At 37.3% G+C, this 19,617-nt stretch overlaps 2 protein-coding genes across 2 annotated transcripts; one reads left to right on the forward strand and one right to left on the reverse strand.

Moving 5' to 3' along the window:
• Window positions 1–13,714: 13,714 nt before the first annotated feature.
• LOC127088073 (protein MAINTENANCE OF MERISTEMS-like) lies at window positions 13,715–16,030 on the forward strand. The gene is made up of 3 exons (XM_051028984.1): window positions 13,715–14,595; window positions 14,679–14,769; window positions 14,857–16,030. The coding sequence occupies exons 1-3, from the start codon at window positions 13,811–13,813 to the stop codon at window positions 15,970–15,972; spliced, it is 1,992 nt and encodes a 663-aa protein (XP_050884941.1). The 5' UTR covers window positions 13,715–13,810; the 3' UTR covers window positions 15,973–16,030.
• A 2,307-nt stretch (window positions 16,031–18,337) lies between these two features.
• On the reverse strand, window positions 18,338–19,603 carry LOC127083622 (uncharacterized). The gene has a single exon (XM_051023941.1). The coding sequence runs from the start codon at window positions 19,288–19,290 to the stop codon at window positions 18,448–18,450; it is 843 nt and encodes a 280-aa protein (XP_050879898.1). The 5' UTR covers window positions 19,291–19,603; the 3' UTR covers window positions 18,338–18,447.
• Window positions 19,604–19,617: the final 14 nt, after the last annotated feature.

Consider the following 19,617-nt stretch of genomic DNA (forward strand, 5'->3'; position numbering starts at 1 on the left):
AAGTATTTGGATAATTAGAATATAGACATGTTCCAGATCAATTGAGAAGAAAACTTAATGACAAGTCGAGTCAGATAATCCTAATAGGATATCATTCGACTAGAGGTTACAAGTTGTTCGACCCAGTGAACAAGCAAGTAATGATCAACAGGGGCGTGATCATAGATGAGCTTAAGGAATGGGATTGGATTGAAAATTTAAATAAGGATTCAATGAGAATCTTATGTGAAGAACCAGTAATTGAAGTCGAAAGAGAAGTTCGACAAGAAGAATTCATGTATCAAGCAAGCAAAAGCAGACCTCAAAGAACAAGACGCATGCCTGCAAGGTTGCAAGAATAGGTGATTACATTAGATGATATGGTCAATAATGAAGGTGAGCTGGTACGTTATGCTTTATATGCAGATGTTCAACCAGTTAATGCAACTGAGGCATTAAAGGATTCAAAGTGGGTAAACACAATGAATGAGGAACTGAAGTCCATCGAAGACAATAACACTTGGTCACTTGTCGAATTACCTCAAGACAAGAATGCAATCGATGTGAAGTGGGTATACAAGGTGGAGTTGAATCCCAAAGGTGAGGTAACTCGACAAAAGGCAAGACTTGTAGCGAAAGGATTTCTTCAGAAGGAAGGAATCGAATTCGACGAAGTTTTTGCACCTGTTTCTAGGATCGAAACAATCAGGTTGGTTGTTGGTCTAGTAAACATGAACAACTGGAACAGATGTTAGATGGATGTGAAATATGAATTCCTGAATAGCCCCTTGGATGAAGAATTTTATGTTGCACAACCAATTGGGCTTGTGAAACATGGCGAAGAAAGCAAGGTATACATACTGCATAAAGCCCTGTATGAACTTAAGCAAGCTCCAAGAGCTTGAAATAAGAAGATAGATAGTTTCCTAATGGAAAGGGAATTTGTGAAGTGCACAACTGAGCATGGAGTATATGAAAGAAGAAGCAATAGTGAATTTATTATACTATGTATCTATGTCGATGATCTGTTGATAACAAGAAGTTGCAAGAAGGAGATCGAAGATTTCAAATATGACCTAAGTGAGGAGTTTGAAATGTAAGACTTTGGAAATCTCTCATATTTCCTTGGCATTGAATTCTACAAGAGTAGTAGAGTATTGATGATGCATCAAAGAAGATATGTGGGCGAAATACTCAAGAGATTTGAGATGCAAGAATGAAACCCAACTTTGACTCCAATTGTGCCCATATTGCAACTGTCGAAAGACACAAATGAAGATGATATCGATCCAACGTAGTATAGAAGACTCATTCGATCACTTCGATACCTTTGTCACACAGGGTCTGATCTAGCATACAATGCATGTATGGTGAGTAGATTCATGTAGAAACCAAAGGTATCACACCTAGCCGCGACGAATAGGATACTAATTTACCTAAAAGAAACTCTCAACTATGGCATTTTGTTTCCTGCAGTTGATGAAGAAAAAGAATCCAAGCTAGTGGGTTATACCGATTCAAGTTGGTGTAGTGATGTTGAGGATAGAAAATCCACAGTTGGCTACGTGTTTATGCTAGGTGGTGCACCAGTTGCCTGGAGTTCAAGAAAGGAATTAGTAGTAGTATTTTTGTCGTGTGAAGTAGAGTACATAATTGTTTCTCTTTGTGCATGTCAAGCAACATGGATGGTGAATTTGGTCGAAGAGATTACATGAAAGAATCATGGAGTGATTACCATGAATATCGATAACATGTATGATATCAATCTGGAAAAGAATCTGATAGCTCATGGAAGAAGCAAGCACATCAAAATGAGATTCCATTATCTTCGAGAGCAAGTAGAAGAAGCGAAGCTGAACTTGGAACACTACAAAACTGAGAATCAAATTCCAAATATCATGACGAAAGAAGTGCAGGTCGAAGTATTCAAGAAGTTAATATCTATGATGAATGTAGATAACTTAGACACAATTAATTGAGTGGTGTGTTGAATTGTAATTCTTTGTGTCAAAGCAGTATTTTAGATAGAGTATGCTGTCATCGAAATGATATGTGTTGAAGTGTCGAGGAGTTAGCCTCGACATGGATTTGATTTTAAACCTAATCTTGTAGTGTTGACAGAATTAGGTATTTTGGGCTTTACTTAAGGGGCAAGTAAACAAAATCTATAAAGAGGGAGTAACCCTTATTATTGTAAACATTTGAATTTTGCAGTTGTAAAAGAATAAAGAATCACAGTTTGTGAGCAGAGAGGAACTCTGTAGAAAATTCATTTTCTTCCTTCACTCGATAAACCCACCTCTTTTCTTCTCAATTCAATCTTTTTTTCTTGCTTTTCATCACCATTTTGCAGTGATACAATCTTGCAACCAAGGTTGGTTGATTCACTCGAGTGAAGAGTGAATAACAACAGGGAATTCGATCGGTGCGATTGAATCTTGTTCATCAAGATTGATTTGGAATTACTCAAAGTCTTGGTTTTAATTCCAACAAAATCTACGGTTATAAATGGTGGTGGTGGTTTCAAATTGGACAACAACAAAAAAAATGTTTCAAATCGGCAACCCAAATCAAAAGTTTCAAATGATGGTGGTGGTTTTAAATCGAACAACAACAAAAACATTTCAAATTGGCAATCCAAAGTTGTGGCATTTCGAAACAACAACAAAAATAGAAACGTGAAGGAATGTGGTGGTGGTGGTTTCTGCACCAATCCCTATGTACATATTAGTGATGATTTTCACGTGACAATGTTGTGATGCATTTTTTACGTGTCATAGTTGTGGCATGATTTTCATGTAACAAAGTTGTGACATATTTTTTACGTGTCAATTTATGGTTATGCCATGATATTGATGCTTCTGGCGTGAAAATTACGTGATTAATGAATATTTTTTTAATGCTCTAAACCGACGCTGACGCGGATAAAACCACTCATTAAGATATTCTAAACAATTAGACAACACAATTAAAAAGCAAATTAACTTTAATAATTGCCAAACTTAAATAAAAAGACAATAACATTGATAGGCATATATCAACCTTAAATCTCACTTACTGCTGAGACACACAACAGAAGAACAAAGAAAAGAAGCAATTGATAAACTCAAAAATCTGAGATACAGTTGAAGCTTTGCTGATTCCACTATAATAAATAAAGCCCTATTTTGGTGTAAATTTCAAGGACAATATCATATTTAGAGGCAGAAAGAATAGTGTTGTTCTATAGAAAATGTTTAAATTGTCAAGGAAAACTAAAGTAAAACTTCCTAGAAGATTATAGAAAATTTGAAAATCAAAGCAAAACTTCCTTAGAAAAGTAGGGGCTAAGACTATATATAGTAATGAACTTTTTTTTTATTTAAAAAAGATATCATTACCTGTGTACTGTGCAAGTTTTTTTGATAAAAGAAAATATAGAAGGAATTGTTTTTAAAATTAAAATATGATTAACAAAAAATATATAATTAAGCATGATGTGGAGTACTCACATTCTCTTCATTGTTTTTGCTTTTAGATTCTCTTCATTGTTTTTGCTTTTAGAACTAAATTAGAAATGAAGTTTGAGTATTCTAGAGTCTAGACAAGTGTGAATGAGGTTTTTCTCTGAATATTAAAACAAAAAATTCAAAGGGTTATGAGTATATAGGCAGGGATAAAAAAGAGGGGTCCAATAAGTAGGGAGGACGAACTTGATTTCTAGAAGGAGGTTGGTCGAATTAGAGAAGACCCTAATACCAAAGTAACCAAAGAGATGGTGTTGTAGGTAGAGAAATAGGTGGTGGTCGAAAACCTGACAAAAGTCACATTCAGTGTTTCAATCGTCAGAAGTATGGTCACTACTCAAGTGATTATTCTGAAAATAGAAGAATCAGGAAACTGATGCAAAGTTTGCAAAGCATGAAGAAAAAGAGTGTTGTTGATGGTCACAACAAGAGATAAAGAAATATTCCATGATCAATGGTACTTGGACTTAAGATGCTCATCACACATGACCTGTAGGAAAGATTGGTTTATCAACATGAAACCCTCAATGAAGAACATGGTAAAATTTGCAATGACAATACTCTAGCAGCTGGAGGTATTAGTGATGTTTTGATTATGGTGAAAGATGGCAAGATGTCAGTAATTTCCAATGTATTATACATATCAGGCATGAAAAGTAATTTGCTTAGCATATGGCAGTTAGTCGAAAAGAACTACAAAGTGTCGATCAAAGACAAGATGATGAGAGTTCTCGACTCAGGTGGAAGGTTAATCATGAAGGCACTTATGTCTCAGAATAGAACCTTTAGGATTAAACTTGATGTGATGGAACACAAGTCCCTTGCAACTGCAGCTAGCAGGGATGAATGGATATGCAACTATAGACTTGTCCATCTCAATTTCAAAGACATCAGAAATATGAAAATAAGAAATATGGTTTCAGGGTTACTAGAAATTGAATTTCCAAATGAAGTGTGTAAAGAATGTGTGTAGGCAACGCAACATAAGAACAACTTCAGCAAGGATGTAGAAATCAAGTTGAAGGCAATTCTTGAAGTCATATACTCTGATGTGTGTGGTCCTATCCAGGTGGGTTCGATTGGAGGTAACAAATACTTTGTCACATTCATAGATGATTTCAGTCGAAAATTATGGACTTACCTGATCAAGAAGAAAAGTGAAGTGATCGAGGTATTTTCCAAGTTTAAATCTATGGTCGAAACACAAAATGGTCAAAAGTTCAAGATTCTAAATACTGATGATGGTGAAGAGTATACGTCGAAAGACTTTGACAAGCTATGTGAGAAAGAAGGGATTGTGCATTAGGTGGTGCCACCCTACACTTCACAGCAGAATGGAACGGCATAAAGGAAGAATATACCCATCATGAACATGGTGAGAAGTATTTTGAAAGGCAAACGTCTACCCAAAGAATTATGGAGAGAAGCAGTGTCGATAACTACATGTATTTTGAACAGATGTCTAACGAATAAGCTAGAAGTAATTACGCTAGAAGAATGTTGGTCTCGTGTCAAGCCTAGCTTGAGTCGTCTGAAAGTATTTGGATCATTAGCACATAGACATGTTCCAGGTTAATTGAGAAGAAAACTTGATGACAATTCAAGTCAGATGATCCTAATAGAATATCATTAGACTAGAGGTTACAAGTTGTTCGACCTAATGAACAAGCAAGTAGTAATCAGCAGGGACGTGGTCATAGATGAGCTTACGGAATGGGATTGGACTGAAAATGTCAAGAAGGATTCAATGAGAATCTTATGTGAAGAACCAGTAACTGAAGTCAAAAGAGAAGATCGATAAGAAGAAGTCAGAGGTCAAGCAAGCAAAAGCAGACCTCACAGAACAAGACACATGCCTGCAAGGTTGCAAGAATGTGTGATTACATCAGATGATGTGGTCGATGATGAAGGTGAGCTGGTACACTATGATTTATATGAAGATGTCGAACCAATCAATGTAGTTGAGGCATTGAAGGATTTGAAGAGGGTGAAAGCAATGAATGAGGAACTGAAGTCCATTGAAGACAACAATATTTGGTCACTTGTCGAATTGCTCAAAATAAGAACGTAATCAATGTGAAATGGGTATACAACGTGAATTTGAATCCCAAAGGTGAGGTAACTCGACACAAGGCAAGACTTGTGGCGAAAGGATTTCTTTAGAAGGAAGGAATCGACTTCGACGAAGTTTTTGCACCTGTTGCTAGGATTGAACCAACCAGGTTGATTATTGGTATAACAAACATGAAAAACTGGAACACATGTCAGATGGATGTGAAATATGCATTCCTGAATGGCCCTTTGGATGAAGAAATTTATGTTGCACAACTAGTTCGGTTTGTGAAACATGGTGAAGAAAGTAAGGTATACAGGTTGCATAAAGCCCTGTATGGACTTAAGCAAGCTCCAAGAGCTTGGAGTAAGAAGATAGATAGTTTCCTAAGGGGAAATGAATTTGTGAAGTGCACAACTGAGCATGGAGTATATGTAAGAAGAAGCAATAGTGAATTTCTTATACTATGTCTCTATGTCGACGATCTGTTGATAACAGGAAGTTGCAAGAAGGAGATCGAAGATTTCAAATATGACCTAAGTTAGGAGTTTGCAATGTCTGACTTGGGAAATCTCTCATATTTCCTTGGTATTGAAATCTACAAAAGTAGTAAAGGCTTGATGATGCATCAAAGAAGATATGCGGGCGAAATACTCAAGAGAATTGAGATGCAAGAATGAAACCCAACTTCGACTCCAGCTGAGCCCATATTGCAACTATCAAAAGACACAAATGAAGATGATGTCGATCTAACGTAGTACAGAAGACTCATTGGATCACTTCAATACCTTTGTCACACAGGGGCTAATCTAGCATACAATGTAGGTATGGTGAGTAGATTCATGTAGAAACCAAAGGTATCACACCTAACAACTACGAATAGGATACTAAGGTATCTGAAAGGAACTCTCGACTATGGTATTTTGTTTCCTGCAGCTAATGAAGGAAAAGAATGCAAGCTAGTGGGTTACACTAATTCAAGTTGGTGTAGTGATGTTGAGGATAGAAAATCCACAGCTGGATACGTGTTTATGCTAGGTGGTGCAACAGTTGCTTGAAGTTCAAGAAAGGAACCAATAGTAGCATTGTCGTCGTGTGAAGTATAGTACATAACTGATTTTCTTTGTGCGTGTCAAGCAACATGGATGGTGAGTTTGGTCGAAGAGACTACTAGAAAATATCATGGAGCGATTACCATAAAGATTGACAACATGTCTGCTATCAATATGGAAAAGAATCTGATAGCTCATGGAAGAAGCAAGCACATCGAAATGAGGTTCCATTATCTTCGAAAGCAAGTAGCAGAAGCGAAGCTGAACCTAGAACACTGCAGAACTGAGAATCAGATTGTAGATATCATGACGAAAGGAGTGCAGGTCGAAGTATTCAAGAAGTTAAGATCTATGATGAATGTAGATATCTTAGGCACAATGAATTAGGTGGTGTATTGAATTATAATTTTTGTTTCAAAGCAGTATTTTCGACAGAGTTTGTTGTCGAAATATTGTGTGTCGAAGTGTCGAGGAGTTAGCCTCGACATGGATTTAGTTTTAAACCTAATTTTGTAGTGTTCGTAGAATTAGGTATTTTGGACTTTTGTTTTTGGGCGTTGCTTAAAGGGCAAGTAAACAAAATCTATAAATGGAGAGTAACCCCTATTATTTAAACACTTGAATTTTGTAGTTGCAAAAGAATAAAGAATCACAGTTTGTGAGCATAGTGGAACTCTGCAAAAATTCATCTTCTTCCTTCACTCGATAAACCCTAACTCTTTTCTTCTCAATTCAATCTTCTTTTCTTGTTTTTCATCACCATTGTGCAGCGATACAATCTTGCAACCAAGGTTGGTCGATTCACTCGAGTGATGAGTGAAAATAAGAGGGAATTCAATCGGTGCGATTGAATCTTGTTCATCGAGATTGATTCAGAATTACTCAAAGTCTTGGGTTTAATTCTAACAAAATCAACGATTTTAAATGGTGGTGGTGGTTTCAAATTGAACAACAACAACAACAACATAAACATTTTAAACCAGCAGTCCAAATCAAAAGTTCCAAATGATGGTGAGCGTTTTAAATCGAACAACAACAAAAACATTTCAAATTAGCAACCCAAAGTTGTGGCATTTTGAAACAGCAAAAAAAACATAAACTTGAAGGAATCTGGTGTTGGTGGTTTCTGCACTTACCCCTATGTACATATTAGTGACATGATTTTCACGTGACAAAGTTGTGGCGCGTTTTTCACGTGTCGTAGTTGTGACGTGATTTTCATGTAACAAAATTATGGCGTATTTTTTAGAATTTTTTTTTTAAATATCCAAAATTTTAAAAAAAATTTCAAAATTAACCATTTTTTCAAAAAAATTACACAAATGGGCAAAATTTGCCCTAATTGTGTACATAGGCGCCACCCTAGTTGGCGCCTACCCTTAATGGGTAGGGCAAGTCGCCACTAGGGGTGGCGCCTATGCCCAATCCCTTTTTTTTTTTTTTTTTTTTTTTTTTTTTTTTTAAATGTTTTATTAATTTTTTTTTTAATTTTTTTTTTTTAAATATTAGATATTTGATAAATATATTTTTTTTATAAATTATATTAATTTATATTAACACTTATATATAAATAAAATTATTACAAGATATATATATATTAATTTATATATATATTAATTTATATATATATATATATATATATATATATATTTTATTTATAAACAATTAATATTATACACATTTAATTAATATATATAAATATTTATTTACAAGATATATATATATATATATATATATATATATATATATATATATATATATATATATATTAATTTATATATATATTAATTTAATTTATAAGTAAATAATATTATTTATAAATTTTTGGGAGAATTAGGGTTAGGTAGACTGGTGTACAACCCAGATCTTTTCCTATAAATAAAGTGTTATTTCCTTGCATTTTCTTCACCACTGTTTCCTACCACCTTCTGTATCAAGTTGAGTTCATGGCATCCCCAAGACCGTCGTCATGGCAGCGAACATCATCAAGGCGCCCGGATCCTGAACCAGTAATCTTAAAAAGGGATGGGCATGTTATTTTCTCGCCTTTGAAACCCCCAATGGAGATGAAATTTTGGAACATCCGTTCGTTGGACCAACTAAAAAGGTCCTTGATGTCTTGGTTAGAGGGAGATTACCAACCTGGTGAAGTCATCAGAAGGATTCAGAGGCTTAGAACAAGGTTCTCATTTGAAACTGGAGAAACGATACGCTGGTGGGTTGAAGTTGAAAGCGACATTGATTGCATCCAAATGATGCATGGATCAGACGACATAGTGTTAACTGTTGTAATTTCTTAGATTTTAATGGTTGTTTGTCATGTTGTTGTTGTATTTGTTATTGTTCTAGTACTTGTTCTTGTTTTAGTACTTGTTTTTGTTCCAGTATTTGTTTTTGTTTTAGTAATTGGTGTTGTAATGTTAGATGTTTGTGTTTGTTGTTCAAGTGTCATCTTCTATTTGGAATAAAAAGTAAACTTTAATTTAAAATGATTTTGGTACACAGATTTATGAAAGTGAAAACTAAGTTGTGGAACTAGATCCACGATATGGACATTTGTTCTTATTATGCCCTAGTTGTCTACATATGCTACACTTCCTCTGCATTTTCTCTGCGACGTCCATTTCAGTTCTAATGCGCCTGCTATTTGGGCGACCACTTTTATTCCGCCGCATCGATTCGTTGTGCCAAACAATTTCCCCGTCATACTCTGGCCAATACGCCTCCAATGCTACCACCGGAAAGGGATTGTCGTATACATTGAGCAATGTTGCAACTTTGTAGATTGGAGACACTAGCGATAATGCATCGAAGTGGCTGTGTGAACACGCTGCAATGACATGGGAACAAGGCATACGATACGCCTGAAATTGACCACAGTCGCACCAACGGTCTGGTATTAGGACCCTATACTCTTGTCTGGGCAGCCCTTGGTTGTGGTCAATTGTTTCCTTGACACTGAAAGTGTGGCCATGGCGGTCGAATTCCGTAACCCGATGGCTGCTGGCTTTGGCAGATTCCTGCCTCATAAACTTCATGCAGGCATCACTATATACCTGACTCGTCTGCAACACTTCATTCCAGCGCCTGCCTCTTGTTACGAACAACGTTGCCATCCGAAAATACGTCGCACTCACCAATGCGGTTACCGGGAGGTTACGTATGCCCTTAAACACGCCGTTCATTGATTCCACAAGATTTGTTGTCATGTGGCCCCACCTCACCCCATCGTCATATGATCTAGTCCACTTCGCTCGGTCGATATTATCGATCCACCTCCCTGCATCAGAATTTGCCAACACTATTTCCCGGCGATAGTATTGGAATCCAGGTTGGTTTAAGGCATACCCCGCGTTTATCAAATGTTGCTTCAAGAAGTTATCCTTGAACTCCCGCATAAAATTTTGGGCAATATGCCTGATGCAGTAAACATGGGTAGACGGGGGGTCATGCCAGCCATTTGCTGGATTATTGTATGCACTGTCTATTGAGGCGTGCCTGTCAGAAATAACGCAGATGCCAGCTTGTGGAGTCACGTGCGTTCGAAGATTCTTAAGGAAGAAACTCCATGCAGCAGCCGTTTCTCCTTCCACCAATGCAAAGGCTATTGGGAAAATATTTGAATTGCCATCTTGTGCGACCGCCATCAGTAACGATCCTTTGTATTTCCCATACAGCCAAGTTCCATCGACTTGGACAAGTGGTTTGCAGAATGTGAACCCGATGATGCATGGACGGAATGCCCAGAAAAGTCTGTGGAAAATTCCATTACCTTCTAGACGAGTTCCGTCAGGGGATTGTGCAGGCAAGGTCTCCATTATAGTAACCGTCCCAGGTGAATACAATCGTAGTGCAGCCAGGTAGCGTGGTAGTTGTTTGTATGATTCCTCCCAGTTACCGTACACCAGTTCAATTGCCTTGGTTTTCGCTAACCAAGCCTTTCTGTATGACGGTGTATATTTGAAAACAGCCACACAATGGGAGATAATTGTTTTGACCTTCAGTGATGGGTCAGCCTCAACTAGAGGTAATATGGAATGGCAGATCATGTCATGGCTAAGTTTGCGATGATCCTGTGCCATGTTGGTGTTGACGCAAATGTGAGATTGAGATATGGACCCTATCACCCACGCATTATGCTTCTTCTTGTACGATGCCATCAACCTATATCCACACTCCGGATTTTTGCATACAATAACGTATCTTTCCGGATTTGATTTGATAACATCGAAGTCAACACAATTTTTCAAGTGCCAGTTCTTTATTGCTAACAGACACTCTTCCTTGGTCCGAAATTGGTCACCCTTCTTTAAGTCCTCATCAGACCTCATATATGGGTTGTAGAACATATCTGATGAGGGCTCATCCTCGCCCAAGTTAAGTGTTGTGAAGTGCGCAGGAGGTGAGTAGCGTTGCGCTATAGGTATTTGAGGTTGGTCTTCGTCTTCAGAATGACGGTTCACCAAGTCATCAACCACGTCTTCAGCATCATCAACCACATCGTCTTCAACGTGGTGCTCAGCATCTTGTTCGTCATCAATCACAGGATCAATAACCTGTGATTGAATATTCTGAGTTGGTTGAGGTTGTTCCAACACAATGTACAACACTATGTATTCGTAACCAGAGTACTCATGGTTACGAAGCATGTATTGTGTCTCCATGTCATTTTGAATCAATGACTTATAAAACTTGACAGAGTTGTTTTCTGAAAAAAAAGGTTGTTGATAAAAAATTTGGGACACGGGTTGTCTTAGTTTGGACTCAATCTTCCTTTTCAGATAAGAGAAGTCAGCTCCTCTATTTAGACAAAACCGAGTGCATTCGGTGTTTCTAAATAGGAAGCCAGACATATCACATTCATAAGTCTCACCGTTGACGTGAGCTTTGACTTTGTATTGTGAAGAAGATGACATGTTTTGTGAAGACATTGTGAAGGTTTTGTGAAGGTTTTGTGAAGGTTTTGTGAAGGTTTTGTGAAGATATTGTCAAGGTTTTGTGAAGATTGGTGTGAAGATATTGTGAATACCTTTGCGAAAATGTGTGTGAATATTTATACTGCAAGAATCTTACTGAAGATTGCTGTGAAGATATGTGTGTGAAGATTGCTGTGAAGATATGTGTGTGACACGTGGAAGGCATGCATGGGAATCTTGCAGAATAGGTGCAGACTAGGTGGTAGTGTTGGCATGCATTGGTGCAGACTAGGTGGTAGTGTTGGCATGCATTGGTGCAGACTAGGTGGGAGTTGTCTTGTCTTGGGGAAGACTTGGTGGAATCTGATGATGCAAAGGTGTGACACGTGGAAGGCATGCATGGGAATCTTGCAGAATAGGTGCAGACTAGGTGGTAGTGTTGGCATGCATTGGTGCAGACTAGGTGGTAGTGTTGGCATGCATTGGTGCAGACTAGGTGGGACTTGTCTTGTCTTGGGGAAGACTTGGTGGAATCTGATGATGCAAAGGTGTGACACGTGGAAGGCATGCATGGGAATCTTGCAGAATAGGTGCAGACTAGGTGGTAGTGTTGGCATGCATTGGTGCAGACTAGGTGGTAGTGTTGGCATGCATTGGTGCAGACTAGGTGGGACTTGTCTTGTCTTGGGGAAGACTTGGTGGATTCTGATGACAAAAAAAATGTGACACGATTGAATATTATTTTAAACACATAATCACTATTTTACTTTATTTGTAAGAAACTACTAACACGATTTTAAGAATCTCTTTATCAGTGAGGGGAGTTTAATCCCTCCATATATTTATCCAACATTTTTAATTTACCACCCCCTTGACACGTGTAAGGCATGCGTGGGAATCTCTGAGACTTGGTGGTGAAGACTTGATGGGCAACAGGCATGCATGGGAATCTCTGAGACTAAGTTCAGGCTAGGTGGATAGGTTGGCATGCATTAGTACAGACTAGGTGGGAGTGTTGCATTCAAGGGTGTGACACGTGTAAGGCATGCGTGGGAATCTCTGAGACTTGGTGGTGAAGACTTGGTGGTCAAGTTTTACCATGCATGCCTGTTCCCCATCAAGTCTTCACCACCAAGTCTCAGAGATTCCCACGCATGCCTTACACGTGTCACACCCTTGAATGCAACACTCCCACCTAGTCTGTACTAATGCATGCCAACCTATCCACCTAGCCTGAGCTTAGTCTCAGAGATTCCCATGCAGGTGTTTTGGACTTTTTGTACTTTTATAACACATATACGCCAATTAGTATGGCGTAACTAAATGAAGTATTCAATTTAAAGTTGTAATAAAACATAAAATAATTTAATTACAATATAATTATTTGTTTTTCTTTTTGATAAATATTTGAAAGTGCACGCGTACACCACAATAATGAATATTTGAAAGTCAAATTTCAACCGTTAAATAAATTTTTGGGGGATATCAAAGCTAAAATTGGATTCTACTATCTCTGTGACACTTAACTTCTCATCTGACCTGTACAGTGTGACACCTATTCTGCAAGATTCCCACGCATGCCTCACACTTGTCACGTTTCTGCATCATCAGATTCCACCAAGTCTTCCCCAAGACATGACCACTCCCACCTAGTCTGCACCTATGCATGCCAACACTGCCACGTAGTCTGCACCTATTCTGCAAGATTCCCACGCATGCCTCACACTTGTCACGTTTCTGCATCATCAGATTCCACCAAGTCTTCCCCAAGACATGACCACTCCCACCTAGTCTGCACCTATGCATGCCAACACTGCCACGTAGTCTGCACCTATTCTGCAAGATTCCCACGCATGCCTCACACTTGTCACGTTTCTGCATCATCAGATTCCACCAAGTCTTCCCCAAGACATGACAACTCCCACCTAGTCTGCACCTATGCATGCCAACACTGCCACGTAGTCTGCACCTATTCTGCAAGATTCCCACGCATGCCTCACACTTGTCACGTTTCTGCATCATCAGATTCCACCAATGCATGCCAACACTACCACGCATGCCTTAAACTTGTCACATTTTTGCATATTCAGTTTACTTGAAAAAGAGTATAAATAGGGGGTCATTCTTGCAAGTTTTCATCTACCACTAACACTTTTATTCAGAGAACTCAGGCGAAACTTCTCATCCACCAAGCTTCTTCCTACATTGCAGTCATGTCGCTTCTTACCATGGGCCAAGAACACAGAGGAACTAGGGCAAACATTGCCTCATTTGTAAGTTCTTCTTGAACATTGCCTCTTTCGTATGTTTGTAATTAGTTTTTTAAAAGTCCAATATAATAATTTTTTATATTGTTTGTTTTTAAAGGATCCCAAGAAATTTCGTCAACGTTCACACCCAATGCCTTATCCAGACCCATGGTGCGTACCTTACATAGAGCGTGCGGGTTTCGGTCATGTAATGCATGTCGTAAATGCCACCATTGATGCCAAATTCATTTTGGCTCTGTGTGAACGTTGGAGACCTGAGACACACACCTTTCACCTACCAACTGGTGAATGTACCGTCACATTAGAGGACGTGTACATGCTTTTAGGTCTTAGAATAGATGGTAAGCCTGTCACCGGAAATGTTCAACAGCCTAACCAAATATGTGTTCAAATGTTGGGGGTAGATCTGGTCGAGGGTGAGGGGTCTGCCAAAGCAAGGGGTCAGGGTATTAAATTATCTAGCCTACAATTGTACCACGACTCCATAACTTTGACTGAGGAATCCTCCGAACAAGAAAAAGTCATAAAAACCCGGGTTTACATTATGCTATTGTTTGGGAACTTGCTATTTCCCGAAGGGACGGGAAATAGCATAAATTTTATGTACTTGAGTTTGCTCGGGGACATTGATAGAATAAGCACATATAGTTGGGGTTCTGCAGTGTTAGCATTCCTATATAGCTCTTTGTGTAAAAATGCACAAAATGAGCACTGTACATTTTCCGGATGTGCTTTTTTGCTTCAAACATGGGGGTGGTGGAGATTGCCGAGGCTAGCCCCAGAAAATCCTAATGACTACTCCTTCCCCTACGCAACTAGGTAAATTTATGATCTTATTTCATTTTGTATATATTTATTCTATACGTATTTGTAACTAATATTATTTATCTTTTTTTGTTTAGGTTCATTACAACCGGTCTGGATTACAGTCTTACCCCCAAAAATAAAATTATATTTTATCGTCAACTGTTGGATCGTCTCCGAGCACAGGATGTATTACCACTAAATCACTCAACTTCTAACTGATTTTTTAATGTCATGCATTCTCGATAAATAACATATTTACTTTTTTCTTTGCAGTTTATTTGGAGGCCATATTTGGGATTGGAACATCAACCCAACCCCGAAGATGCAGCTGTTTGGACAGCAAAAACGGCCATAATGCGGTTCACCACTGTGGAGATGCACCAAAGTGACCGTGTCAAGCTTCAATTCGGAATGCATCAAGACATCCCAGGCCCCCCAATGTCCATGGAACCTTGGCATCTAAAAAAAGTCAGCCACCAGTGGTATGCCCAAAATTGGAAGGAATTTGCTAAGGACTTTCGAAAAATGTGGAAAGACCGTGCCCACTATGTTCTACAATTTCCGGTGGCGCCCAACGAAATGAAGCCGACAAGGGAATATGTGGAATGGTATAGAGCAAATACCAATCCAGAAATGATTGTGTCTGACCCGTTCTATTTGGACGATCCCCGGATGCAACAGCCATATTTCCAACAACAACAACCACCACAGTATTCCCAACAACAACAACCACCACCTTATTACCAACAACAACCACCACAACCATTTTACCAACAACAACCACCACCTCCTTATTACCAACAACAACCACCACCACCATATTACCAACAACAACAACCACAACACATGTCCACCCCCCAACCAAATCAACAATACATACCACAAACTCAATCCCAATACCATGAAGACTACCAACAACAAACTCAACATTCCCACCACCATCAACAGTCCCAACACCTACCACAATATCAATCCCCATACTTCCACCAATCCCAACACTTCCAACACGACAATTTCCCAAGCTCTTCCAGTCCTCCACCTAGCCCCGACACGGGTATACAAGAGGACTACCAACAGGACTACTACACACCACAACAAACATTGCACTTTGGCCAACCCGATTCAACCCTAAACTACCAAAGACCACAATTCGAGGGCGCACCCAGCAGTAGTCAGTTTGTCCCACCGAGACAAAGCTTCGAGGGCGCAGAGGGGACCCGTCTTTCCTACAGCACTGAAGGGACTTCCACCGAACCACAACGGCAAGCGGCAAGGGGGCGCGTTAGGGCAAGGGGTGGTAATAGGGAAGCACCACCACCACGTGAACCGTCTAGGCGAGTAACTAGACCTCCCCCGTGCGGATCGTACAAGGGACCGCATCATATGTGATTAATCATATCTTTGTAATATTTGCCTTGTCTATTATTTAAATAAAAATATTTTCTGTTTATTATCTTTATATCTTTATCTTTATCTTTAAAAATATTGTCTATCATATCTTTATACATATATAAATTAATTTTTTTTCCAAAAATTTTCAAATAATATTAATTACTTATAAATTATATTAATATATATATATATAAAAATTAATATATATATATATAAATTAATATATATATATATATATATATATAAATAAAAAAATTTATTTATATATATGTGTGAACATAAATTAATATACTTAATAAAAAACATAAATTTATAAATAAAAAAAAAATTAAAAAAAAAAAAAAACATTCATTAAAAAAAAAAATGGATTGGGCATAGGCGCCACCCCTAGTGGCGACTTGCCCTACCCATTAAGGGTAGGCGCCAACTAGGGTGGCGCCTAAGTGTAAAAAATGGCCAATTTTGGCCATTTGTGTAATTATTTTGAAAAATTGGATATTTTTGAAATTTTTTTGAAATTTCTGGATATTTAAAAAAAAAATTCAATTTTTTACGTGTCAATTTATGGTAATGCCGTGATATTGATGTTTGTGATGTGAAAATTACGTGACTAATGAGTATTTTTTTTTAGTGCTTTAAACCCACGGAACGCGGATAAAACAACTCATTAAGAGATTCTAAACAATTAGAGAACACAATTAAAAAAACAAATTAACTTTAATAATTACCAACCTTAAATAAAAAGATAATAACATTGATGGGCATATATCAACCTTAAATCTCACTTACTGCTTAGGCCTATATCGACACACAACAGAAGAACCAAGAAAAGAAGCAATTCATAAATTAAAAAATCTGAGATACAATTGAAGCAAATATATTAAATAAAGCTCTACTTTGGTGTAAATTTCAAGGATAATATCATATTTAGAGGCAGAAAGAATAGTATTGTTCTATAGAAAAAGTTTAAATTGTCACGGAAAACGAAAGTAAAACTTCCTAGAAGATTACAGAAAATTTGAAAATCAAAGCAAAACTTCCTAGAAAAGTAGGGGCTAACCCACCACGTATATACCAAGACTATATACAGTAATGAACATTTAATTTTTTTTAATTTAAAAAAGATATCATTATCTGTGTACTGTGCAAGTTTTTTTGATAAAAGAAAATATAGAAGGAATTATTTTTAAAATTAAATATGATTAACAAAAAATATATAATTAAGCATGATGTGGAGTACTCACATTCTCTTCACTGTTTTTGCTTCTAGAACTAAATTAGAAATGAAGTTTGTGTGAATGAGGTTTTTCTCTGAATATTAAAACAAAAAATTCAAAGGATTATGAGTATATAGGCAGGGATAAAAAAGAGGGGCCCAATAAGTAGGGAGGACGAACTTGATTTCTAGAAGTATCTCCCTCAAAATCTTCCTTAATTCTTCTTTGGTTGAAAAGAGTGGAACTTAATGATCAATATTGCTAATTTGCTATTGCTATAACAGACAAATATCACTTTTTTTGTTTCTTCAAGTTTGCGTCTTCAATTTTTTTAGGATATAGTAGTTGGTAGTCAGAAACTTACTATGAACAATAATAATAGAATAATTCTAACATATTTGGTTACTTTTAAATTTTTTTGGTTAATTTATTAAAATATTTAAATTATGAAATATAGAAATTTAATTACTTTTAAATTTTTTTGTTAATTTATTAAAATATTTAAAATTAGTTTTAAAAATATGTAATTTTTTCAAGAGATAATTATAATTAAATAATAATAATTTTTTAATAATATGTTGTCATTTGAGTTTTCAAAAAGTGAATAGATGGTGGGATAAATTTAATTTTTTAATATTTCTAAAAATGCAAAATGACGTTTATCACAAAATGGAAAGAGTAGTAGAATGTTACAAGTACATGATTTCCATTTAATTGTCAAACAGTTCCCGGGTCTAAAGTGATTTATCCACCAAAGACTATTTCGGTTCTCCTTTCCCACACTATTCTACTTATCTTTAGCATAATAATCTTCTAATCCAAAAGTTTAACCGCGTAAGATACACAACCTTTCTTCATTATCCAAAATTGCAAATCACATTAATTAATTAATTAACACTAATACTATTAAAATAGATTATATACACACATTGTGGCCTAAAAGCAACCCAAATATCTTAGTTTATATACATAAAAACATCACCACCACACTAATTCAAATACAAACAAACCGTACCGAATATAGAACTTTGATACCGAACAAAAAAATAACTTAAAATTCAAAATAATTTACAGAGTAAAGAATAAATAAATACTACTACATCTCAATCTCTTTAATTACGATATAATACGCGGCGCAAAAATACTAAAACAAATAAACTATAAAATAATTAGATTGACATGGCACATAAATAGTACACTATGATTAAAAATAAATAAATAAAAATACTGATAATATTGAACTCGGGTCGAAAAATCAAAACGGGTTCAGATTCCTACCAACCCCATTGACATTAGCGAAAAGTCCAACAAATTCGGGTCTGTAAGGTAAAAACGACTTCTTCTTACTCTGATTCTTCCCGTCATGCTCCACCGACGGCGAAACTTTACCCGCCGTCGTTTTCGGAATCTGAAACATCACCGGTTGCTTATCCTTCCCGTCGCTATGGCTTCTCAAAAGCAAGTTCCGAAGCTTCCACCGCTTCGATCCAGAACCGGCGGAGCTACTCTTTTTTGGTTCAATTCCAACCGAATTAGGGTTCCACACGCAGTAACTCCCTTCCGCTACAGCTTCTAGGTCTACACTCTCGTCAGTGGACGACGAACACGATGCCGTCGTTTCGTTGTCCTCAAACATCAGCGTCCGTAAAGGTAAACGACGTCGTGTTGTAGTTTCATTGGAAACTGTCACGGAGGAAACAGCTTCGTCGTCGTTTAGAAGATTTTGATCGAAAACTGGATAATACAAAGGCTTGATCTGACCGTTATAGAAAATGTCATCCGCGGAAACCACCGGGAAATTTATCGAGTCCGTCGAAACCACCGCGAACTCAAACTCACTACCGTCATCCTCACCTTCGTTTGGAGTAGCAGCAAAACCGCTGTCGTTTTCCCACGGTTGGTAAAGCGCGTCGTCGTCGGAAACGGAATGAGGATCCCATCGAAGCTCGTCGATTACTCTGGCGGCGATCTCGGCGAGTGTCTCCGATGAGTAACTGCTGAAACTTGGAGAAGGCGAAACGTGATTATGATTATGAGAAGAAGAAAAAGAAGCTTCTCCTTCATCTCTCTGCTTCTGAAGCTGCATGGTTTCCATCATAATAGCTTCTTCTTTCTTTTTCTGCTTTTGAAACGCGATTTTGATAGCTTTAATTTTGTTCACAGATATTGAAAAAAGAAACTGCAAATAAAGGAAAAGTGAAAGAGTTTGGTTCAAAAATAAAGGAAAAGTGTGTGGAGAGGTTCTGTCTTGGGATATTGTATAGGATCAAATGAATTAGTGTAAGTGCGTTTTTATATTTTATATGCAGAAAAAGAGAGAGAAAAGAAATTAGAAATTTTAAAATTGACCAATTGGGTAGAGTAATTTGTTTATTGGTAAAGTTTGGTATGTGTGATCCCAATTAATTCGTCTACTTTGGCGTCA

Source organism: Lathyrus oleraceus, chromosome 5 (assembly GCF_024323335.1).
Source record: "Lathyrus oleraceus cultivar Zhongwan6 chromosome 5, CAAS_Psat_ZW6_1.0, whole genome shotgun sequence".
In the NCBI taxonomy this organism is placed as follows: Eukaryota; Viridiplantae; Streptophyta; class Magnoliopsida; order Fabales; family Fabaceae; genus Lathyrus; species Lathyrus oleraceus.